At 50.9% G+C, this 24,507-nt stretch overlaps 1 protein-coding gene across 3 annotated transcripts in view; it reads left to right on the top strand.

Annotated features, from left to right (window-relative positions):
• ACVR2B (activin A receptor type 2B) overlaps window positions 1-24,507 on the top strand; it is a 40,589-nt gene that overhangs the window by 5,322 nt on the left and 10,760 nt on the right. For 2 of the 3 annotated variants that reach the window (XM_066351522.1, XM_066351520.1), the window contains exons 2-7: window positions 21,005-21,212; window positions 21,629-21,738; window positions 21,892-22,043; window positions 22,123-22,266; window positions 23,096-23,239; window positions 23,575-23,723. In XM_066351522.1, coding sequence (XP_066207619.1) covers window positions 21,005-21,212; window positions 21,629-21,738; window positions 21,892-22,043; window positions 22,123-22,266; window positions 23,096-23,239; window positions 23,575-23,723 — 907 coding nt within the window. The remainder of the gene's footprint in view (window positions 1-21,004; window positions 21,213-21,628; window positions 21,739-21,891; window positions 22,044-22,122; window positions 22,267-23,095; window positions 23,240-23,574; window positions 23,724-24,507) is intronic. The other variant, XM_066351521.1, reaches the window with a different exon arrangement.

Genomic DNA, 24,507 nt, shown 5'->3' with positions numbered 1-24,507 from the left:
TTGGGGGTTGTCTTTCTTCACCACCCAGCCTGAGAGGTGGCACCGCTTCTGAATGCCCAGGTGGTTAGATGGGGATGGGAGTGGGGATGGGGGAGAGGAGATGCTTACATCTTCTTCCGAGTCTTTTTTTAATGTTTCCCAGTGATGTCTTTGCTTAAGACAATGGTGGGTTCTTGAAATCAGCTGGTAATGCAGCTTGGGATATTTGAGGGTCATCCATGCCTCCTCCTGGCTCAGGATCAATCATGGCTTTCCACCTTGAGCCATGTGCTTTGCCCTGGTTATTCCAGGCTCGCTCTGCACATACAAGTGCCTTTTCCAGACTCGGGGAGCCTGGCAGCCCTACCTGCGTGTCTTCATTCAGGTACACGTGATCGCTTGCAGCTGGTGTTGGAAAGGGAGCCCGTCCCACTGGGCCGTCGTGCATCCCTCCTCCCAAGGGGACCTTCTCTAGGGGCCCGGCTTGCCACACAGCGGGTCTTCTCTCAGGCCGGTTTCTGGGCTGGAGATGAGATGTTTTGTGAGGTGAGCTCATGCTCTTTCTTGTTTGCAAACGTTTCTCTGTCCACTATTTCAGTTCTACTCTGACAACCAAGGAGGCTAAAATTAGTTCTGGGGAAGGAAAAGGAAGGCTGGTTGGAAACCCAAGCCCTTGGCTGGAGGATGGAGGAGGCTGCTTCCCGGGTTTTGTGGCCGAGCATTTCAGAAGATGTGACCAGACCAGCTGTTGTCTGTCCATCTAAGGAGAGGGAGGGGCCCTTGTTTGCCTCCTAGACCTGAACCAATGAAAACAGGAGGCTGATTTGGAAGCTGACTCTCTTGAGTGTTGATGCTAGGATGATTTTTCCTTCTGGCTTGCAGAGTGGTGCACACTGTTTTCAGGTATGAGGACAATGCCTTTTTATGTCCAAATGTCATTGACAGCCCCCCAGACCCCTCCCCACCCCAGCCATTGATTCAGGAAGCATGCACGAGTTCTCAGAGTCCTGGACTGGTAGCCAGGGGTTAAGAAAACCTATCTTTATGTGCTTTAGGAGAATTTTCTTCTCGCCCAAGTTTGTTTTTCTTTCCTTTTTTTTTTTACAGAGACAGAGAGAGAGAGTCAGAGAGAGGGATAGACAGGGACGAAGAGATGAGAAGCATCAATCATTAGTTTTTCGTTGTGCATTGCAACACCTTAGTTGTTCATTGATTGCTTTCTCATATGTGCCTTGACCGCGGGCCTTCAGCAGACCAAGTAACCCCTTGCTTGAGCCAGCAACCTTGGGCTCAAGCTGGTGAGCTTTTGCTCAAACCAGATGAGCCCGTGCTCAAGCTGGCAACCTCGGGGTCTCGAACCTGGGTCTTCCGCATCCCATCCCAGTCCGATGCTCTATCCACTGCACCACCGCCTGGTCAGGCTCGCCCAAGTTTTGACATTCCCTTCAGGTATTCACCTGCCAGGCACACCAGGGTCCCCACTTGGAACTGTTGGCTTGGGTGGGGTGTGAGTTAGAAGGGAGCCCTGTGGCTCAAGTCTCATAAGGAGGTCCAGTTTCTCTGTGCCCTGAGGACAAGAGGGTTCAGCGTTCATCTGCTCAGAGGCTTAGAAAATAGAGCAAGAAAGTTAGATGAATTCTGGTTTCACACCTGGCCTGGGTCCTCTTCTGGGCCCTGCAGCTGGAGGGCCACTTGGGGGAAGAAGGAGACCCAGAGCAGTGCAATCCTGTCTGCTTTGCCGTGAAAAGCGCTTCCAAACCTCTCATCCAGAGAGATGTTTGGGCCTTCTTTCCAATCCATGTGGCTCTACCTCAGTCTTTCTAAGAGCTGTGTACAAGTTCAGAGTTTGAATATATGGACTACATTTTTTTTTTTTTTTGTATTTTTCTGAAGCTGGAAACGGGGAGAGACAGTCAGACAGACTCCCGCATGCGCCCGACCGGGATCCACCCGGCACGCCCACCAGGGGCGATGCTCTGCCCACCAGGGGGTGATGCTCTGTCACGACCAGAGCCACTCTAGCGCCTGGGACAGAGGCCAAGGAGCCATCCCCAGCGCCCGGGCCATCTTTGCTCCAATGGAGCCTTGGCTGTGGGAGGGGAAGAGAGAGATAGAGAGGAAGGAGGGGGGGCGGTGGAGAAGCAAATGGGCGCTTCTCCTATGTGCCCTGGCCGGGAATCGAACCCGGGTCCCCCGCACGCCAGGCCGACGCTCTACCGCTGAGCCAACCGGCCAGGGCCTTAACTTGTCTCTTACTGATGGACTCTCTGATCGTGTACAAGTATACAGATTGTTTCTTTAGGATAGGTGACAAGAAGAATAATTTTCTGGGTTGTAGGATATGTTTGTTTAAAATTTTAATAGAGACTGAGAAATGGCTGTATGGTTTTTCGTTTTATTTATTTCTTTGAGGCTACCCAGCTGATGGCAATGGGGCCCAAAGCTAGGTGAGATGGCTGGTGGTCCTCTGTAGTAAGTGACCTGTGAGCGTCTCCTCCCCTCTAGAAACTCTAGATGAGAGAGGTTGGGAAGAGTCCACTTTGTGAAGGGCGCTGGGACAGGGAGGGTGCACACTTCCACTGGTGAGTGTCGGAGGAGAACCAGAGTCTCCCAGTCACTGTGGTGACAGGGCCTGGGGAGGGCGGGCACGGGAGGCGGGTAGCCATGCACCAGCCAGGACGTGCTGGTCTGGGTTCGGGATGACATGCTCGTGCGTCTGTGTGCTCGCTCGCCGTGCTCCGTGCTGCTTCCACCCTCCAGGGGGACTGAGCGTCTCGCTGAAGGTTGCTGATGAGCTGTGGGTGACGGGGTGTTAGTGAGGACCCCAGTGAAGATCCTGATTTCACACATGGTGATAATGGTGGTAGGGGCTATAGGAGAGACCTGTGGGAGAATTATCGTAGAGTCTGGGGCCCTGGCGAGCTTCATTTCCTGGCCGAGAGTGTGTGCCTTGTTCCCTTGTACGATCTCCTGCCACAGTCGACTGAAGACGGAAGGACGACCATTTGAGATAACCTGTTCTCCAAAGCCCTTGCCTTCCTAGCCGCCTTCTGCAGCACGGTGTTTACCTTTTCACTGCGGTTTTCCTGGGATTCCTTGTGGAAGCCACTCGTAAGGCCCCACTTGTGGATTTCGGTGACACTGGATTTGTGGCACTGTTTCTGGTACCAGTGATGTCTCAGTAAGCTTTCCCACATTGTTCAGGTGATGTACACTGTCTGGATGTTAGTCTGCTTGGACTTCCATAACAGAATGCCACAAGCTGGGTGACTTAAACAACAAATTCATTTTCTCACAGTTCTGGAGGCTGGAAGTCCAAAACCAAGGTGCTGGCAGGATTGGTTTCCCATGAGGCCTTTCTCCTTGGCTTGCAGATGGCTGCCTTCTTGCTGTGTGCTCACATGGCCTTTTCTCTGTGTGTATACACTCCTGGTGTCCCTTCCTCTTATAAGGAGACCAGTTTTATTGTATTACAGCTCCACCCTTACAACTGTATTTGACTTGAATGAACTCCTTAAAGGCCTTATCTCCCAATACCTCACAGTGAAGTTATATAGGGCTTCAACCTAGGAATTGGGGGGAGGGCACAACTCAGTCCATAACAGTCTGAAACAGTAAAGTTGGTTAAAAGTTAATTTTGTTTTCTTCTTTAGCTACTCTGTAGAGGTTACTTTTTTCATGACTCTGCCCTGGGTTCTGTGTACTTAACACTTTCCGTGGGCAATTGTGTCTATGCTGATAATCTCTGTTTCCATGTATATGTAGATGTATCTGCTTTGGGTGTACTATCCTGAAACTATGTCTAAAAGTGGGTAAAAAGTAGATACGGAGACTTCCTCTTCTGACAATCAAGAACAACTCTCTTTCTGAAGGCACCTTAAAAAGGTGAACAAAGCCTGACCAGGCGGTGGCGCAGTGGATAGAGCGTCGGACTGGGATGCAGAGGACCCGGGTTCGAGACCCCGAGGTCGCCAGCTTGAGTGTGGGCTCATCTGGTTTGAGGAAAAGCCCACCAGCTTGAACCCAAGGTCGCTGGCTCCAGCAAGGGGTTACTTGGTCTGCTGAAGGCCCGCGGTCAAGGCACATATGAGAAAGCAATCAAGATATTGCAACGCGCAATGAAAAACTAATGATTGATGCTTCTCATCTCTCTCCATTCCTGTCTGTCTGTCCCTGTGTATCCCTCTCTCTGACTCACTCTCTGTCTCTGTAAAAAAATAAATAAATAAATAAAAATTTAAAAAAAAAACAGGTGAACATGTTAAGAACATATCTCTGGTTGAAAGCACTGTATAGCTTAAGAAGCTAGTGAACACCTAGTAGGCCAGGATCTATGTGAGAACACAGGTCTTGGGTGGTACCAGACTTTGGCATTTGAGTCTGTATTTAGTCCTATCTGGGCAACTGAGAGGCTGAGAATTGCATTTGATAGCCTTGTGGGGCTAGGAAGATAGGAATTGGAGTTATAAACAGAGAATGGGTATAGTGAATCCCTTCTTCTGAGTTGGAACCTCAAAGACATAGGAGTGAGCGCAGGCCAAAAGAAGACAAACTCAAGTTAGATTAAGGTGTTATGGAATTAATGGTACCCTTAGCTGCTTGCCAGAGCACATGTACCATCATTCAAAGAATACAACATTATTCGAGGCCTCAGGTTATTTCTACAAACAATTTTGCACATATAATGACTGACTGATCATGTTACATAAATAGCTAGCGGAAACATCATAGTTGAAGCAGACTGGGATGAGCTCCAAATTGGAATTACCATACACATGTTGAAAACTATCAGTACTCACTGTTCCTTGAGCAGTACTCAAGGAAATGAAGTGGGAAAATCAGCAGAGAGCTAGAGAAGTATATAATAACCAAATGAAAAATCTGTTATACAGCTGACCTGTAGATGAAAAGAAAAGAAGAACTCAATGAATGATTTTATCAGGAGATTAGGTGCAACTGAAGAGAAAATTAGTGAACTGGAAGATGGATCAGAAGATAATGCCTGCCTGACCTGTGGTGGCGCAGTGGATAAAGCATCGACCTGGAAATGCTGAGGTCGCCGGTTCGAAACCCTGGGCTTGCCTGGTCAAGGCACATATGGGAGTTGATGCTTCCAGCTCCTCCCCCCTTCTCTCTCTCTCTCTGTCTTTCTCCTCTCTCTCTCCTCTCTAAAATGAATAAATAAAATAAAATAAAAATTTTTTTTTAAAAAAGAAGATAATGCCTGACCAGGCAGTGGTGCAGGGGATAGGACGTCGGACTGGGATGCGGAGGACCCAGGTTCGAGACCCCAAGGTCACCAGCTTGAGCGCGGGCTCGTCTGGTTTGAGCTCACCAGCTTGGACCCAAGGTCGCTGGCCCGAGCAAGGGGTTACTTGGTCTGCTGAAGGCCTGTGGTCAAGGCACATATGAGAAAGCAATCAGTGAACAACTAAGGTGTTGCAACGAAAAACTAATGATTGTTGCTTCTCATCTCTCTCCATTCCTGTCTATCCCTTTCTATCCCTCTCTTTAACTCTCTCTCTGTCCCTGTTAAAAAAAAAAAGATAACATACAGGCCCTGGCTGGACAGCTTGGTTGGTTAGAGCATAGTTCTAAAGCACAGAGGTTGCTGGTTCAATCCCTGGTCAGTGCACATACAGGAACAGATCAATGTTCCTGTCTCTCTCTTCCCCTTCCTCTCCACTAAAATCAATAAAATAATAACAATAATAAATTATATATATTAAAAAGAAGATAACATACAGACTGAACCACAGAGAGACAAAAAGATGGTTATAGAAGAGAGAGAATGTGTTGTGGAATTGTGCACCTGAAACCAGTATAATTTTGTTAACCAGTGTCACCCCAATAAATTCAATTAAAAAAGAAACAGAAAGATACAAAGAGAATGAAATGAGAAGGTCTAAGGTCCATGTAATCAGAGTCACAGAAATAAAGGACAGAGAAGGAGGCAGAAAAGATAATAACAGAACTTTGTAACATGAATAAAAGATATTAAGTTACAGATTTAAGAAGCCCTGTGACCGTAGATAATAGGAAATAAAAATTTCACACGTATTCCTATCACAGCCAACATCTGAAAACCAAAGAGAAAAATCTTAAAAAGCAACCAGAGGAGGAAAAAAAGGCATTGTTATCAAAAGAGCAATGTATTGGCAACTAATTTCTCAAAAAAAAAAAAAAAAAAAAAAAAAAAAAAAAAAAGAAGCTAGAAGACCATGGAATAATAAATAGTTTTAAGTTCTAAAAGAAATAATTGTCAACCTAAAAGTCGATAATTAAGAATGAATGAAAAATCTGTTACAGAACTGACCTGTAGATTAATGGAAAATAAGAACTCATTGGGCCCTGGCCGGTTGGCTCAGCGGTAGAGCGTCAGCCTGGTGTGCGGGGGACCCGGGTTCGATTCCTGGCCAGGGCACATAGGGGAAGCACCCATTTGCTTCTCCACCCCGCCCCCCTCCTTCCTCTCTGTTCTCTCTCTTCCCCTCCCGCAGCCAAGGCTCCATTGGAGCAAAGATGGCCCGGGCACTGGGGATGGCTCCTTGGCCTCTGCCCCAGGCGCTAGAGTGGCTCTGGTCGCGGCAGAGCGACGCCCTGGAGGGGCAGAGCATCACCCCCTGGTGAGCAGAGCGTTGCCCCTGGTGGGCGTGCCGGGTGGATCCCGGTCGGGCACATGCGGGAGTCTGTCTGACTGTCTCTCCCCGTTTCCAGCTTCAGAAAAATACAAAAAAGAAAAAAAAACAACTCATTGAATGATTTTTATCAGGATTATGTACAATTGAAGAGAAAATTAGTGAACTGAAAGTGAACTATTCTTCAGGCAGAAGGAAAATGATCTAGATGGGTGGTCAGAGATGCAGAATGGAATGAAGAACAATGAAAAGGATAAGTATACAGGCAATTATTTTATGAGAGAAATGTGTTACTCAGTTTGAAATACATATAAAAACAAAACAGATAACAGTGCCATATAGAAGAATGGGGTGACAATGGAATTTAATTGTTCTAAAAATTCTTATATTACCTAGAAAGAGGGTATAGTTACCCATTAATAATAGATTTTGGTAAGTAAGAAGACATGATGTAATTTCTAGGGTAACCACTAAAGGATAGGAAGATTATAATTTTCAAGTTAATAAGGGACAAGTGGAATAGTAAAGAATTCTCAAATTTGGAAGAAGGCAGGGAAAAATAAGGGAACAAAGAGCAGAAGAGATACATAGAACTGGCCTGACCTGTGGTGGCGCAGTGGATAAAGCGTCGACCTGGAATGCTGAGGCTGCCGGTTCAAAACCCTGGGCTTGCCTGGGCAAGGCACATATGGGAGTTGATGCTTCCTGCTCTCCCCCCCCCCCTTCTCTCTCTTTCCTCTCTAAAATGAATAAATAAAATCTTTAAAAAGTAAATAAAAAAAGAAGAGATACATAGAACTAATATCCCTAATAAACACAAGATGCAGACATTTTGAAAACATTCTGCAATAGAATTCAGCAATATGTAAAATAATAATACATTAGGACCAAGGATTTTTCTCCCAGAAATATATGGTTGATATAACAATTGAAAATGGAATCCATCATGTTAACAGAGTTAAGAAAAACTGTAGGATTCTCTCAGTAGAGGCAAAAAAAGCCTTTAGGATTTTATTTTATTTAACATTCAGAATCAAACCATTTGGAAGGGCAAGGGACCCAGAGCTAAAGGCTGTTTTTGAAGAAAAAGAACACAGTGCCCCTCCTGGATGTCAGGATGTACTGTAAAGCTTTACAACAGTAACCTTTGGGTGCAGGACAGGTAAACAGACAATGGGAATAGAATTGTACTCTGGCCTCCAGGTGTTGGCTTCTGGAAGTTCAAAGCCATTCTGATTCCTGGTCCTTTATAGGTGGCATTTCTCTCTTGCTAGACATTTGCTGTAAGATCTTTTCGTGTTCCCACTCTTGTGAAGGTTCCCAGTGGCGTGTCTTGGAGGGGGGCCTGTTTCAGCCACTAGGCTGGGCTTTGATTTTTCTCTTGTTTGCTCTTTCTGGAACTCTTTATTATTTAGGTGTTGAACTTCTGGGACTGGGCCTCTAAATTCCTAGTCTTTTTTTTTCTTTCTTTTTTTTTCTTATTTTCTATATCTGTGTGTTGGCTTTAGCTTTTTTGTAAGATTTCTTCAACATTATCTTAATTTTTCTGCTGATTTTCATTTCTGCCATCAGACACAGGTATTTTCATTTCCTGAGAGCTTCATTGATTGTCCTCTAGTCTTTTTTTTTTTCTTTTTTTTTTTCTGAAGCTGGAAACGGGGAGAGACAGTCAGATAGACTCCCGCACGCGCCCGACCGGGATCCAACTGACACGCCCACCAGGGGGCGACGCCCTGCCCACGGGGGGGGAGGGGGCTCTCTGCCCTTCCCGGGTGTCGCTCTGTTGCGACCAGAGCCACTCTAGCACCTGGGGCAGAGGCCAAGGAGCCATCCCCAGCGCCTGGGCCATCTTTGCTCCAATGGAGCCTCGGCTGCGGGAGGAGAAGAGGGAGAGAGAGAGGAAGGAGAGGGGGAGGGGTGGAGAAGCAGATGGGCGCCTCTCCTGTGTGCCCCGGCTGGGAATCGAACCCGGGACTTCTGCACGCCAGGCCGACGCTCTACCACTGAGCCAGCCGGCCAGGGCCTGTCCTCTAGTCTTTTAACAGTGCCCCCCTAGTGTTCAGGGTGCACCTCCATTTATCTCTCTGAGGATATTGATACAGTTGTTGAAGTTATCTTCCTGCATGATCCCTCTTTTCTCCAAGTTGTTCTTTTTCTGCCTGTTTTGATCTGTCTTTCAGGTTAAGTGGCTTTCCTAGACTTGTTCGTATTTAAGGATAGATCTGAATGTCGATTGAAATCTGAATATTCTGAGCTCGTGCGTGGAACTTGCTACGATGATCTGATTGGGTTGTTTCTTAAGCTAGTTAGACTCTCCTGAGAACCATCTTCTGTTTTCCGTGGAGCAGTGGGTACTAATAGGCCCGCTGCCACCACCCTGGGAGCTGCAGGGGGAAGGGAGCTGGGGGTTCCTGGATCTGGTACGTTGTTCGGTCTTACTCTTTTTCCAGTGTGGTACCTACACTCTCAAGTTTGTGAGACAAAGCCTCCCTGTCTGGAGGCTCTCTAGTTTATCTTCTTTAGAGCATAACCTTCCACTCTCTGCTGCGTTGAGGGAGGGGCAGCCCCTAATCACAAAGAGGAGTAGCAGTTGGACTCATTTGTACCCCACTCTTCCAGAAACATGTGGTGCCACAAATTCCCAAGTTTCGCAGGGTTCTGTGGTGGACATCCTGTTGCTTCTCCGCTTTTTCCACAGCCCCCTTAGTAGTCTGCGTGGTCGCTGACCACTTGGTATCTGCTTTCCAACTTCAAAATTTTCATTTTTGTGTTTCTTTCCTGTCATCGCCCTTATAGGTTTATACCTTAAAATAATTTTTTTTTTTTTTTGGTATTGTAGCTTTTGTGGGATTGCAAGAGGGAACAAAAGTAATATCTGTGCATAATTCTTGACTTTTACCTGGAAACTCTCCAGTCTTCTCAGAAATGATGGGGCCTGAAGAAAGGCGCATAGTGCAGGGAAGGGCCCTGGAGCCCTACCTTGTTCTGTGGGAGGACAGGGCCACGGCCTTGTTTATACAGTTGAGGTTGAAAGTGACTTGCAGAAGCAGGGTTGACCGCTTGCTCCTGGGCTGGGCTTCTGAAGGCAGACAGAGCTCCCTTGGAAGTGCTCCCGGACTTTCATTTTTAGTAATAATAGTGAGCAAAACAGCTGAAAAATCTGCTCAGGAAAGACACATAGAAATGGTGGGGGGAAGTATAATAAATATCCTTTTTATTTTTATGTATTTATTTTTTTATTTTTTTTATTTTTTATTTTTTATTTTTATTTTTGTATTTTTCTGAAGCTGGAAACAGGGAGAGACAGTCAGACAGACTCCCGCATGCGCCCGACCAGGATCCACCCGGCACGCCCACCAGGGGCGATGCTCTGCCCACCAGGGGGCGATGCTCTGCCCCTCCGGGGCGTCGCTCTGCTGCGACCAGAGCCACTCTAGCACCTGGGGCAGAGGCCAAGGAGCCATCCCCAGCGCCCGGGCCATCTTTGCTCCAATGGAGCCTTGGCTGCGGGAGGGGAAGAGAGAGAGAGGAAGGAGGGGGGGGTGGAGAAGCAAATGGGCGCTTCTCCTATGTGCCCTGGCCGGGAATTGAACCCGGGTCCCCCGCACGCCAGGCCGACGCTCTACCGCTGAGCCAACCGGCCAGGGCTTGTATTTATTTTTAAATTTTTTTCATTTATTGATTTTAACGAGAGAGGAAGGGGAGGGGAGGGAGGGAGAGGGGCACAGGAACCTCAGTCTGTTCCTGTATGTTCCCTGACTGGGGATCAAACAAGTAAACTTTGCGCTTCGGGGCAATGCTTTAACCAACCGAGCTAAGCGGCCAGGAGTCCTTTATTTATCTCCTTCACTCCCTCCCTCCCTCCTGATGGGGAGGGGTACTCAAGCTGAGCCTGTGACCCCTTGCTCAAGCCAGCAACCTGGAGCTTCAAGCAAAGACCCTGGGCTTCAAACCAGCAACCTTTGGGTTCAAGCCAGAGACCATGAGATCATGTTGATGAGCCCATGCTCAAGGCAGCAACCTCGGGGTTTCGAACCTGTGTCCTGAGTGTTCCAGGTTGTAGCTCTATTCACCATGCCACCACCAGTCCAGCTAAATATCCTTTTTAAATGCATATGCATAAGAAATTAAGGGAAAAGCAAGAGGGGGCTGGAAACCAGAGCTCTACATCTCCACTAGCTAAAGCTGCTGATTTCTGGGTAGGCTTGCCTCGCTATCATTTAGAGGTGGGTTTAGTAGCAGTGTGTGAGGCACAGGAGATAGGGTGTAGAATTGAGACTGAGGCTGCCACATGCTAATGCTTCCATAGGGACATATCTTCAGTGAAAGTATGGACTAGAAGAAACACCCTTTTGCTGACAAAGGGAATAGATAGTGAAGTTGCATTGGTCTAGGTTGGTAGGTGGGAGCAGGGTGGGTACTTCCCTGTGAGAATTTATAACTAAAGGTTTGTGGTTACATGAGAGTGGAGTTGAAGTTTATACCATCTGTGTTCTCTGGGAAACTTGAAGTTGAGAAATGAAGGTTATTCTAGATTCATAATATCTCAGAGAATTTGGCAGAAGCAAAAATATAAATTATCTCTGGAAGGTTGCCCCCTCACACTTGACCTCACAGTATGCCCACAAAAAGGCCCTGTTGAACATAAACTCAGTACCCCAGATTTCCAAGCACATATGAGTGAAAATCATCAAAAATAACAATGGCAGAAGTAAATGTTCAAGAAGTTATATTATGGAACTATAAGATAGGGATTTGGAAATATGACAGAAGTATCAAAATTGATTAAGAAGGTTTTTTTAAAAATAAAACTCTAGAAATGAAAATGTAGGTTAATTGAATTTATAAATTAAGTAGAAGAGCTAAATGGCATATTAGATAAAGCTAAAGAGAAAATTAATGAATTGGGAGTTAGGCCATATGGAATTTATGGAATTACCTATACAGAAAGAAGAATTGACCGGGTAGAGTGGGAAGGTCTAATATACTTGGAATAGGAATTTTAGAAATGGGAGCTGCAATATGAAAATTCATAAATGCCAAGAATTTTTCACAAACACAAATCATTACATTAAAAGCATATTCTTTCAAGCAGTGCAAATAAGTTTACATGATCTCTTTAGACACATAGCTTGTAGTGAAGTTGCAAATAGAAGATCTGAGAAAGCAGCGAGAGGGCCAGAGTTTCTACAAGTTAACCCTTTGAGTAGTGAGTTTTTTTCATGCTCGCTAACCCCTGGGAGTGAGTTTTTTTTCTCCAAAAAATGAAATTAGTTCCAGTTCCAGTTTTATTAACTTAAAATCATGTTTGTTTGGTAACCAATTGGTAACCAATTTATGGAAACATAAAAAACATGCATTTGCCTTTTTTTAATGTTGCCTTACATATTTTTTTTTAAAATATTTTATTTATTGATTTTTTTTTTTTTTTTTAGAGAGAGAGGAGTGAAAGAGAGAGACAGAGAGAGAGAGAAGGGGGAGGAGCAGGAAGCATCAACTCCCATATGTGCCTTGACCAGGCAAGCCCAAGGTTTCGAACCGGCGACCTCAGTGTTCCAGGTCGACGCTTTATCCCACTGCGCCACCACAGGTCAGGCCATATTTTTAGAATAAATCAATCATACTCTGGATGGTCAGGAGGCACGAGGACGTACATAAACATCCATGCTACTCAAAGGGTTAAACTAGTATCAGACTTTTCAGCAACAATCATAGAAATTAGAAGATAGTGGAATAACATCTTAAAATGCTGAGAGAAAATACTGCATCCTGAAAGTTTACATTCTTCTAAACTTGTCAAGTACCAAAAAAAAAAAAAAAAAGGCAAAATCCCATGTTCAGAAAAGCACACAAAGGCTTCTCTGTCAAAAGCTCGTGCCTGAAGGAGGATGTTCTTCAGGAGGACGGTGGTCCCAGGAGGAGGAACAGAGACGCAGGAGGGGTGGGTGAGCAGACAGGCTGGTGAACAGGTGGATGAATAAAATACTGACTGGATAAAACACAAGTGAGATCTGCTTTGGGAGGCAGATAAAAACAACAATAACAGGTTAAATACTGAATACAAATGTTATGTTGAACGAGCTAAATGTAAGCTGCAAGGAGATCATTGCAGTTAGACCAGTTAAGATCCTGTGAGGGATGGTAGAAAGGGTGATTAACTTTAGGCTTTTAGGATAAATGTACATATTAAAACTGAAAGGCCAGCCTATCATAGAATAGAAATAGATTGTCTAACATCCAGACCAGGAGTAGCTGAAATATGGAATTAAAAGATAATTCAAAGGCAGTAGCAGTAGAGAAAAAATATTTAAATACGTATAGGCCCTGGCTGGATGGCTCAGTGGGAGAGCGTTGGCCCGGCATGTGGAAGTCCTGGGTTTGATTCCTGGTCAGGGCACACAGGAGAAGCACCCATCTGCCCATCTGCTTCTCCACACCTTTCTCTTCTCTCTCTCTCTCTCTTTCTCTCTCTCTCTCTTCTCTTCCTCCCCTCCCACAGCCAAGGCTCAATTAGAGGGAGCGCTGAGGATGGATCCATGGCCTCTGCCTCAGGTGCTAAAAAACAAAACACTCCGGTCACTGAGCAAGGGCCCCTTGTGAACAGAGCTTCACCCCCTAGTGGGCTTGCCGGGTGGATCCTGGTCGGGCACATGTGGGAATGTTTCTGCCTCCCCTCCTCTCACTAAAAATAAAAAAAAAAACTCAACATTTAAATATATAAGTAATCATATACATAATGGGACTCAAATCTAGGTCAAAGATCATGTTAGAGTGCGATGGAAAATAAAGTTACAGAAATATTTAAAATAAAAGTTGGGAAAAGACACATTGGGAAAATACTAAGCACAAGAAATGTCATCCTGACCTGTGGTGGCGCAGTATAAAGCATCGACCTGGAACCCGAGATCTCAGGTTTGAAACCCTGCACTTGTCTAGTCAAGGCACGTATGGGAGTTGATGCTTCCTGCTCCTCCCCTTCTCTCTCTCTCTCTCTCTCTCTTTCCTCTCTCTAAGATGAAAAAAAAAAACATTATAAAAAAAGAAATGTCATACAGCTATGTTAGCATCAAAATAGACTTTGGCAAACATAAAATAGATTTTTTGGCAAAGAGCAAATGAACAAATGAAGAAGGTTACTACATAGTAAGAAAAGCTCTGTCATCAAGACTATATAGAGGTTTTACAACTCCAAGGGAAAAGCAACCCAGCTGAAAAGTGGAGAAGGATGTGAATGTGCAGCTCTCAAAAGGAGAGTCTAAAAACACACACACCAATCATCAGTCTCCCAGGCAATCAGGAGATGGGGATTAAAGCCCACTTCACACCGACCAGGTGAGCAGGTCCTGGGCTGGGCCTCAGTGGGCCTGCAGTCTGTTGGGAACATAAGTTGGTACCTCCAGTTTGGAGACCTGTTACACGGTATGGAATCAGTTGAAGCTGTTCATCCCGTGTGACCCAGCATCTCTAACCTGTGGGGGGTATACTCTATAGACGTGCCCACACGTGAGCGTAAGAAAACTCGCACTGGAGGACCCAAGAGGAATCGTAGTGGCTTCATCAGCTTAAGTCAGCAAATGTTAAGAATAACCTAAAAGTCCGACAGGAGGTCGGCGGCTTAAGTTGTGGGAAGCCGTCTGGTGATTGCAGAGTGCGTGAAGGGCGTGAAGGGCGTGCCTGCTGGGGCCCAGCTTGCCAGGGATCCAGACCTGTTTTTGACGCTTTCAAGGACCACTTGGTTCGGTTACTGCACCCACCTCTCGGCCTCAGTTCCCTCGTCTGGAGCAGGAGGATCCTCGCAGGGCCGTCATGAGGAGTAAATAAGTTATTATTTGTAAAGAGCTTAGCGTAGTGCTTGCTCTATGTTTGCTGAGTAAACATGTATTGATTTGGCTCAAAAATATATGGGTGTGGAGGAAAAAAGCACCACATGTGTCTGTCAGAGGGTGTGTTTGGCTGCTAGAAACAGATACCCAAGCTGCTCTCTTATGTAAAGAAACGTAAAGATAAAATGTAGGTAGGTTTTGGATTCTTTTCTGCCCCATGGTACGCATGTGCCATCCCACAGAGCGTGTGTGTGTCCGTCTCACTCGTCAGCCTACCCCCTGCAGCTCCCCCGCCCCCGTAGGTTTCCTGAGTCCCAGCGCCCCTGCCCTCTGCGCTCGGTGGTGGGGACGGCGGTGAAGATGCTGCGGTGCAGGCTGCAGCGGGGGAGGCGGGAGCCCAGATCCCGCGTGGCCCCTCTGGAGGACCTGGTGGGGAGCAGGCGCTCAGCACGCCGCAGGGCTGCCTTCCCAAGGGGGCAGGGCGGGGATCAAAGCAGGAGCCTCCCCTCCCCGAAGGCCCCTGTCTGCAGGGGCGGAGGCATGGCTGCCTCTCCTCCCTGGGCAGACCTGGAGCCGGGCGATGAGGAGGACACTGGGTTGCCTGAGAGTCATCCTCCCTGGGCCACCTCTCGGGCATGGAGGCCTCTCTGGGAGAGTGTGCCTCGGCGTTTGGGTGCAGGGGCCTGAGGTGGCTGTGGGGCTGGGGGGCCAGCTCTCTGCAGGGCCTCCAGGAGCCGAGGGAAGAGGGCAGCTGCCATAGGCCGCTGGGGTCTGCACTTCCTCTGGGAGGTCTTGGTTGGGCTGGACACACCCTGAGCCTGGAGCTGGGGAGCCCCAGGGGGCACATGGCTACTGGGCTTCAGATCCTCCCACCAAGTCCCTGTCTTGATCACCCAGCACTTCTGCATCTGTCCGTCAGTCTTCTCTGTCCCCACGGTACCGGGAGTCCCTCGCAGCCAGACCCGGTAGGATTTCTCCCTCTTCTCTCGGGTGCATAGCGGGGCATGTCCAAGGCCACCCGGACCGGGAAAGCCGACCTCCCAGCGCTTTTCCTGGTGTGTCAGAACGGCTCCCCGGGTCTGTTCAGAGTGGAATATGCATTTATTTTTTTGGTGGTGGTTATTGTTGGTTTTTGGTGGTGGGTTTGTCCCGGAGTGGAGTTTCTCTGCCCTACCTGGACTGCGGGTTTGGAGAGCGTGGGGGGGGGCTTCTTTTCACCAAGGCGTAGGCCCCTTGGAACATAGGGACTGCCTGCTGGGGACATTGACACTTGTGTACTGGGTTCCTTTGGAGGCCAGCGGTTGGGCTGGCCAGAGAGAGCTCAGGGATACAGTGAGTCCCTTGCCCAGGTGTCTGGGGAGCACCTCTAGTCGGGGCTTTGAGGCAGCAAGTCGGAGTGGGGGCACCACGGGGTCCCCCTTCCTCTCCTACAGGATGGGTGAGGGAGCTGGAGGTCAGGGGTAGTTTCCTGTGTGGGGTACCCTGGCCCCCTGAGTGTGGGCAGGAGCCCTGTGTCTATTAAAAGGCAGAGACGGCCTTGTGGTTGGAGTGTTGCCAGGGGCTATAAATAGCTGAGTGTGTGCAGAAGCAGAGTTTGCCAGGGAGGAGGGAGGGAGAGGGAGGCCCCTGGGTCTTCAGCTGGCAGCAGAGCCTGGGTGTGGTGTGGGAGGGGCCTAGAGCCTGCCTGTCTCCTGGGTCCCCCTCAGGTCCCCCTGAGGCTCTGAATGCAAAGCTCTTGCAGGACTGGCGTGCACACTCCCCACTGGATGGGCTGGAGGCCTTCGAGGGGGGCTTGTCCTGGACAGCAGGGGAGAGGCATGAGTCTAATGTAACAGCTAACATGCCCAAGCCAGGCATTGCTCTAAGCTAGGGGTAGTCCACCTTTTTATACTTCCCGCCCACTTTTGTATCTCTGTCAGTAGTAAAATTTTCTAACCGCCCACCGGTTCCACAGTAATGGTGATTTATAAAGTAGGGAAGTAACTTTACTTTATAAAATTTATAAAGCAGCCTGACCTGTGGTGGCGCAGTGGATAAAGCGTCGACCTGGAAATGCTGAGGTCGCCGGTTCGAAACCCTGGGCTTGCCTGGTCAAGGCACCTATGGGAGTTGATGCTTCCAGCTCCTCCCCCCGGTCTCTCTCTCCTCTCTCTCCTCTCTAAAATGAATAAATAAAATAAAATAAAAAAATAAAACTTTAAAATAATTTATAAAGCAGAGTTATAGCAAGTGAAAGTATTCAATATATAATAATAATTACTTACCAAGTACTTTATGTCGGATTTTCGCTAAGTTTGGCAGAATAAATCTTTATAAAACAACTCACTGTAGTTAAATCTATCTTTTTATTTATACTTTGGTTGCTCCGCTACTGCCCACCATGAAAGCTGGAACGCCCCCTAGTTGGTGGTAGGTACCAGGTTGACTACTACTGCTCTGAGCTGAGCACTCTTAAAATGCAATAATTCATTTCACTCTTGAAACAGCCCTAGGAGTACATGCTGTTATTACCGCCTTTTCACAAGTGGGGCAACAGAGGCATGGGTAGTTTGGTAACTCGCCCAGGGTCACACCGCTAGGATTTGACCACAGCCTGACAACTAACCCTTTGCTGCATTTCTTGGTCACCTGTAGGAGGATCTGGTCAGATGTGGGCACGATGATACCCCAGGCCCTTGAATCCCACCCCTGGAGCCTTGAGATTTGGAGTTTCCAGCCCTGGGCACCTGGGTCCTGCCCATACTAGTGACCAGAGGGGTCCCTGCCCGATGACCGGCCTGGAGAGGAGCTGGGCCGCTCTCAGTGTCTGTTGGCGTCCCTGTTCCGGCCCCTGGCCTTGCGCAGGGGCTTGTGGCTTGTTTGAAGGGGGATGAAAACTCCCGAGAGGACCCGAGAACTCGGGCAGCTGGCTGAGGTCACCCACCTCCAGTTGTCCCCTGCCTTTATTATCCTGCCCTAGCCGGGAAATAACTGTGTCCTTCTTGTCCATTCCTTGGTCCTTCTGTCCATCCATCCATTGTGTCCAGAACGGGTTCTAGCACTCCAGGGCAGTGGTAGGCAAACTCATTCGTCAACAGAGCCAAATATCAACAGTGCAACAATTGAAATTTCTTTTGAGAGCCAAATTTTTTAAACTTAAACTGTATAGGTAGGTACATTCCTTATCGAGGTAGTGCCCGCACGTGGTATTTTGTGGAAGAGCCACACTCAAGGGGCCAAAGAGCCGCATGGGGCTCGCAAGCTGCAGTTTGCTGACCGGGGCTCTAGATAGTCGAGGCTTCTGCCTTCATCAGCTTTGCCATCTTGTGGGGAAGCCTGACATTTAAAAAGCTGTTGTAGCCTGACCAGGCAGGCAGTGGCACAGTGGATAGAGCGTCGGATTGGGGTGTGGAGGACCCAGGTTCAAGACCCCGAGGTTGCCAGCTTGAGCATGGGCTCATCTGGTTTGAGCAAGGATCACCAGCTTAGACCCAAGGTTGCTGGCTCAAGCAAGGGGTTTCTCGGTCTGCTATAGCCCCATGGTCATGGCACATATGAGAAGACAATCAATGAACAACTAAGGTGTCGCAATGAAAAGCTGATGATTGATGCTTCTCATCTCTCTCCATTCCTGTCTGTCTGTCCCTCTCTATCCCTCTCTTTGATTCTCTCTCTGTCTCTGTAAAAAAAATAAAATTAAAAAATAAGTAAAAAGCTATTGTCTGGCACATTTGTAATATTTTATTTCTTATGAGAGAATTCATTATGTTATTTTCCCTTGGGGATTATCTTTGGTTATATCATTTTTATACTTTTTGAATGTCTGAAATATTCTTTTAAACAACAGGCAATTAGCCTGACCAGGCAGTGATACAGTGGATAGAGTGTTGGACTGGGATGCGGAGGACCCAGGTTCGAAATTCCGAGGTCACCAGCTTGGGCATGGGCTCATCTGGCTTGATGGCTTGAGCAAAGGGTCACTCGGTCTGCTGTAGCCCTCCGGTCAAGGCACATATGAGAAAGCAATCAATGAACAACTGAGGTGCCACAACAAAGAATTGATGCTTCTCATCTCTCTCCCTTCCTGTCTGTCTTGTCCCTATCTGTCCCTCTCTGTCTCTGTCACAAAATAAAATAAAATAAACAACAGGCAATTAGTCAAGAGCGATCAGCTGGATTTTGGAGGAAGTCCGTGGAGTCGCCCTGGTCTGCAGGGACAGGGAGAGCTGAAGTGTAGAGGAGAAAGCAGGCGCTCCCTGCAGCCAGAGGCAGTTCGTTGCTTGTGCTAATTAAGCCCAGGAGCCCAGCATGTTCGAGGGGCTGGCAATGTGGTGTGACTGCAACAAGGGGAGGCAAGTGGGTAGTGCCCGGCTCCCCCGTTACCGGAGTCTTGGTCTCTGGGGACCCTGTGGAATTGCTGCTGTGAATGCAGCGAGCCCCCCCGGCCGGGAGGGGCAGCCTGTGCGCTGTGGACTGCACTGGGTGCTTTGCATGGCCCAGCCCCCAGGCGCTGCTGCAGGGGGGTCAGGGGCCCGTGTGCACTGTGGGAGCCAACCTGGGCCCTCGCCCTGCTGGGCGTGCTCAGCCTGTGGTCTCCTACACCCACCCCGCTCTCAAGTTCGCCTCGCAGACCTTAAGCCTTCAGCTGGCTTCATGGCTGGGGGAAGCCAGTGCGCACCCCTGCACGAGCCCCTGTGTGGACCCCGATCCCCTGTGGACCAGGTCAGGAACCCACTCTTTTTCTTCTCACGTGTGTCTGAGTCTGGGCCCCATGGCATTGGCTGGCCAGAGCCATAGCTAGACACCGGTCTTCTGGTTGGGTGATGTTCTGAATCTAACGTCCTACCTGGGGCTTTGAGATTTGGGGCTTGTCTCTGGCCTGGCCCTTCTAGAAGGAACCTCCCATCACTGTAGAGAGATACGGGGGGGGAGGGGGCTGACAGAGAACGGCCGCCCCGCTGTGGGCCCCCGCACCGCCGACAGCACTGTCCTGCGCCCTGGGTGTACCCTGGGATGTCGGGCTCTGTTCAGGATGGCCTCTGATGGGGGTGGTGGCGGGGAACCTTGGGCCCCTGCTGGGATTCAGGGTCTTTGTGGCCTTGCTGCTGCAGCCAGCTTTCCAGGCTGGTGGATGGTGAAGCAGGATTCCTGGCTGCCGGTGGGCTGGCCGGCTGCCCTCCCGGGGAGGGGGTGCCCTTGAGCCCTCCTTCCGCCTTCCTGGGGCGGGAATCGTTGGAGGGGAGTCCAGCCAGGGGTGGTGTCGGGTCACCAGCTTACAGTAGGCCTCAGAAGTGCGAAGAGGACAGGAGGTGTGTGGAGCTTTGGCAGTGATGTGGTAAATGCCTCCGCTGCCTTTGGTCAGGGCACCCGGTAAAGGGACTGGAGCAGAGCACTCCCAGACGGAGGCCTGGGGGCACTTCACCCTGGGCAGCAGGTCAGGGGTCAGACCGCTTTCCTTGGGCCTCTCCTTCCTCTTCCCTGTCACCTGTCACAGGGCTGTGTGGGCCGCGAGGCAGATCTGGGGGCGGGGTCAGGGCGTAGTTTTGGGGGTGGGTGGGTGAGAAAGATGGATCTGGTGAATGGCACACTAAGCTAAGAGGTGTCATAGGGCGGGGGCTGACACCACCGCCTGGGTGGCCTGGGCCCAGGACAGGGGTCTGGGGTGGGTGCAATGCTCAGCGGGCCTCTGACCTTCGGGTGGGTCGCAGGTTCCAGGCGTGGGGAGGCCGAGACGTGGGAGTGCATCTACTACAACGCCATGTTTGAAGGGGCAGTTGAAGACCAGAGTTTCAGCCACCCGGATGGCACTCGTGCAGGGGGTGGAAGAGGGCACAGGAGAGGGTGGGGAGGCCCACAGGGGTCTCAGGGGCCATCACGCCCAGCCACCAGCCAGCCCTCCCTCTGCTTGGGAGATGTATTCCCTGTGGTGACTCTGGGAACTTGACCAGGATTGCAAGGGCGTGATACTTGATAACCTTCTCCAGCTCTTCCAAGCACCAGGAGTGGTCACTGGGTGCAGAAAGGATGCTGGAGGGTCCTTGCTTCCCGTCCAGTGTGGGCAGTGGTGGGGGTCATGGAGGATAGGCCAGCAGTGTCTCCCTGGGGGTCCCCAGCAAGTGTGGACTGAGGCAGAGACAGCAGCTGCTGGGCCCCTTGAGATCTGTGTCAAAATCACTTGAGTCAGGGGCGATCAAAATGTCGATCTGCCCCCATTCCAGTTGTGGGTCTGGCTGGAACCCCCTCTCACCCCCCCACAGGCAGTGCTTCCCGCGTGCTGTGAGGTTTGAGGCTCCCTCTCTCCGTGGCCGCTGCAGGGGGGCAGCCCCCCCAGGAGCCTCAGGCATTGTGTCTGGCCCTCCCTCTGGATGGCTATCTCCATCCTGTGCTGTTTCGTGTGTGGCCTCTTCCCTCTTGATTGGGCCTGGGGGCGTTGCAGGGCAGAGAGTGAGGTGGGGACTGGCACACTAAGCTAAGAGGTGTCACAGGGCGGGGGCTGACACCACCGCCTGGGTGGCCTGGGCCCAGGACAGGGGTCTGGGGTGGGCGCAATGCTCAGCAGGCCTCTGACCTCCGGGTGGGTCGCAGGTTCCGGGCGTGGGGAGGCCGAGACGCGGGAGTGCATCTACTACAACGCCAACTGGGAGCTGGAGCGCACCAACCAGAGCGGCCTGGAGCGCTGCGAGGGCGAGCAGGACAAGCGGCTGCACTGCTACGCCTCCTGGCGCAACAGCTCGGGCACCATCGAGCTCGTCAAGAAGGGCTGCTGGCTGGATGACTTCAACTGCTACGACAGGTACCCTGAGCTCCCCTCCCGCCCCCGCCTGCACACGCCCCGACCTCGCCCTTGCTGGTCTGGGTGCCTGGGAACCGAGCCTGGTGCTCAGGGTGGGCAGGGAAAGAGGAGAGGCTCTCGGGAGCTGGGGCGAGCAGGGAGCTGCAGGCTCCCAGCCTTCCGGCACGGGGTTCACCCAGCCCCAGTCCTGGGGAGGGCTCTCAGGGTGCGTCCACCCTGCTGTTCCTTCCTGGTGTTGGGTCCCTCTCCTGGGGAGGTGGGTTTCCGCTGCTCCGTGGTCGTTCCCCATGAGGGTCTGTCTGTGGGGAGGGGTTTGGCCGGCCGGGCCCTGTCTGTGGGGAGGGGTTTGGCCGGCCGGGCCCTGGACAGTCGTGTGTCCCTCAGCTGAGGGGGTGTGTGGAAAACTGTGCCTCCAGGCAGGAGTGTGTGGCCACCGAGGAGAACCCCCAGGTGTACTTCTGCTGCTGTGAAGGCAACTTCTGCAACGAGCGCTTCACCCACCTGCCGGAGGCTGGGGGCCCGGAAGGTGAGGGCCACGGGAGGAGCAGGCCTGGGCCCCTCCTTGGCCCCAGAGGAGCCCTGCTCCTGAGTTGGGCGGGGCGTGGCTGCCAGGCTCTCTGGCCCTGGAGGTTGCAGGGGTGGGCGGGCTGTGTGACACAGGGCTCCATGTGTCCCCCAGTCACGTACGAGCCACCCCCGACAGCCCCCACCCTGCTCACGGTGCTGGCCTACTCGCTGCTGCCCATTGGGGGCCTCTCCCTCATCGTCCTGCTGGCCTTCTGGATGTACCGGCATCGAAAAGCCCCCTATGGCCATGTGGACATTCACGAGGTGAGAGGCCAGCTCAGGGCAGGGCAGGGGTGGAGGCGGCGAGGCCAGAACAGACTCTTTAAGCCCTGATCTCCCCCAGGACCCTGGGCCTCCACCCCCATCCCCACTGGTGGGCCTGAAGCCATTGCAGCTGCTGGAGATCAAGGCCCGGGGGCGCTTTGGCTGCGTCTGGAAAGCACAACTCATGAACGACTTTGTGGCTGTCAAGATCTTCCCTCTCCAGGTGAGTGTTTGAGGGGCGCCAGGCCGTCCGGGCCTGCTGGGCCTGAGCTCTCCCGGGCGGTCCAGGCCTCATATAGGCGGATGATGGAGAAGTGGTCCCCCTTGAGCAGGGGTCGGGAACCTTTTTGGCTGAGAGAACCATGAACGCCACATATTTTAAAATGTAATTCCGTGAGAGCCATACAACGACCCATGTACGTTAAGCATTATCCAATAAAAATTTGGTGTTGTCCTGGAGGACAGCTGTGATTGGCTCCAGCCACCCGCAACCATGAACATGAGCGGTAGGAAATGAACGGATTTTAATACGTGAGAATGTTTTATATTTTAACGTTATTATTTTTTTTATTAAAGATTTGTCTGCGAGCCAGATACAGCCATCCAAAGAGCCACATCTGGCTCGCAAGCCATAGGTTCCCGACCCCTGCCCTTGAGGGTGGTGAAATTTATTTTGCGCCTAGGTAGGGCTTTGTGGGTCCTTGATCCACTCTGGTTTTCAGGGTTTTGTTCCTGACGTCAGGTTCTACTTAGAGGTTCTGGACACCATGCTGCCCCCAGCAGTCGCCTGAGCCCCTTTGCAAAGCCAGGCCCAGCTGTGTCACTTTTAGGTGATACGGGGCCACGCGGTCCCGCCTGAACCTCAGGGGGCCCGTCTGTAAATCAGGTGCTGGTCTTCAGTGATCTCAGGGATCGCCCCTGATGCATGCTCCGGGGCCCGGCTCGGTCCAGGCCTCCTGCCTCCCTCTCTTACCGGTGCTGAGGCCGGGGGCGTGGGGGACGGGCTGAGGGTGGTGTGGCTGCAGCGGGGCTTAGCCGCGTCCCCGCCACAGGACAAGCAGTCGTGGCAGAGCGAGCGGGAGATCTTCAGCACGCCTGGCATGAAGCACGAGAACCTGCTACAGTTCATCGCCGCCGAGAAGCGAGGCTCCAACCTCGAGGTGGAGCTGTGGCTCATCACGGCCTTCCACGACAAGGTGAGCCACACCGTGGACGTGGACGCCCGCATGGAGGTGACCCCGACCGCGGTCCCCATTGTGGCCTTCCTAAGTGTCTACAATAAGAACCCTCAGTTCTGGGATGAGTTCTTACAAGAGTTGGGACTTAATAACCTATATCTCAGAACAGCCCCCCCCCCACCCCAGCCCCCAACCCTTTTATGTCTTCCTGGCCTTATATGTATCTTCCATATCCATCCCAGCCTCCCAGGAGAGGAGCCCCACTGTCGGTCCACTGAGACAGCCTCCCGGGGCTGGGCTGGCCCTGGCCGGGACCCAGAACCTGTGCCCAAGGTCTATGCTGTCTCCTCTAGGGCTCCCTCACGGATTACCTCAAGGGGAACATCATCACGTGGAACGAGCTGTGTCACGTGGCAGAGACCATGTCAAGAGGCCTCTCGTACCTGCACGAGGACGTGCCCTGGTGCCGTGGAGAGGGCCACAAGCCGTCGATCGCCCACAGGTACCTGGGTTAGCCCTGGACCTCCCTGAGCAGGGCCCGGAGCCACCGAGAAGGTTGGAAGGCGAGAGCAGGGCTGGCGGGGGGTGGGGAGGGCGTCTTCGTTTTATATACAGGCCTGACCGCCCTATGGTGTGTCGGGACTGACTGGGCATGAGAACCTGGGCCCGAGAACCTGGGCCCACCTGCTGCTGCGGGCCTTCCGCCTTTCTGTGGGGCTGGCCTGGCCCTGCAAGCTAGTCTTCTGGTGCCCTCCAGTGGCCATGTGAGGGAATGCTGACTCCGTTACTTGGTTAGAGTTGGCACAGCGATTCCAACTCTGGTTCAAATCCCTTTTCACTCTTAAAAATCACTTTCATACGTGTGGCTGGTTTCTATTGATACCTGCTGTATCCATTGATGCACATCCCATTAACTGTCATAGTGACATCACATGTATGTAGCCTATGGAAAACGGTATACTCTTTAGAGAATGAGCATAATTTGGCCATGAAGATTCCCTGAAACAGTCTCAGGACCCTCTGGGGACCTTGGGCTACACTTGGAGAGCCACTGTGTTAACTCCTCATCTCCATGCTTGCTGCCCGGCAAGCAGTGCCCGGAACACTGAGAAACACCGGCGCTGCCCTGTGACGTGGTTTTCTCAGCCCCATCTCACGGAGGAGGGAGCAGTAGTCCAGGGAAGTCGAGCTTAGCTGTGCCTAGTTGAGCGTGGTTCTGTGGCCGTGAGGGAGGGAACAAACCTCCATTCCAGGGCTCAGAGCTGAAGGGTCCCTAATGGTACTAA

This window comes from Saccopteryx leptura, chromosome 10, assembly GCF_036850995.1.
Source record: "Saccopteryx leptura isolate mSacLep1 chromosome 10, mSacLep1_pri_phased_curated, whole genome shotgun sequence".
NCBI lineage: Eukaryota > Metazoa > Chordata > Mammalia > Chiroptera > Emballonuridae > Saccopteryx > Saccopteryx leptura.
The sequence above is the reverse complement of the archived record's forward strand: the minus strand, read 5'-3'. Positions and strand labels throughout refer to the sequence as shown.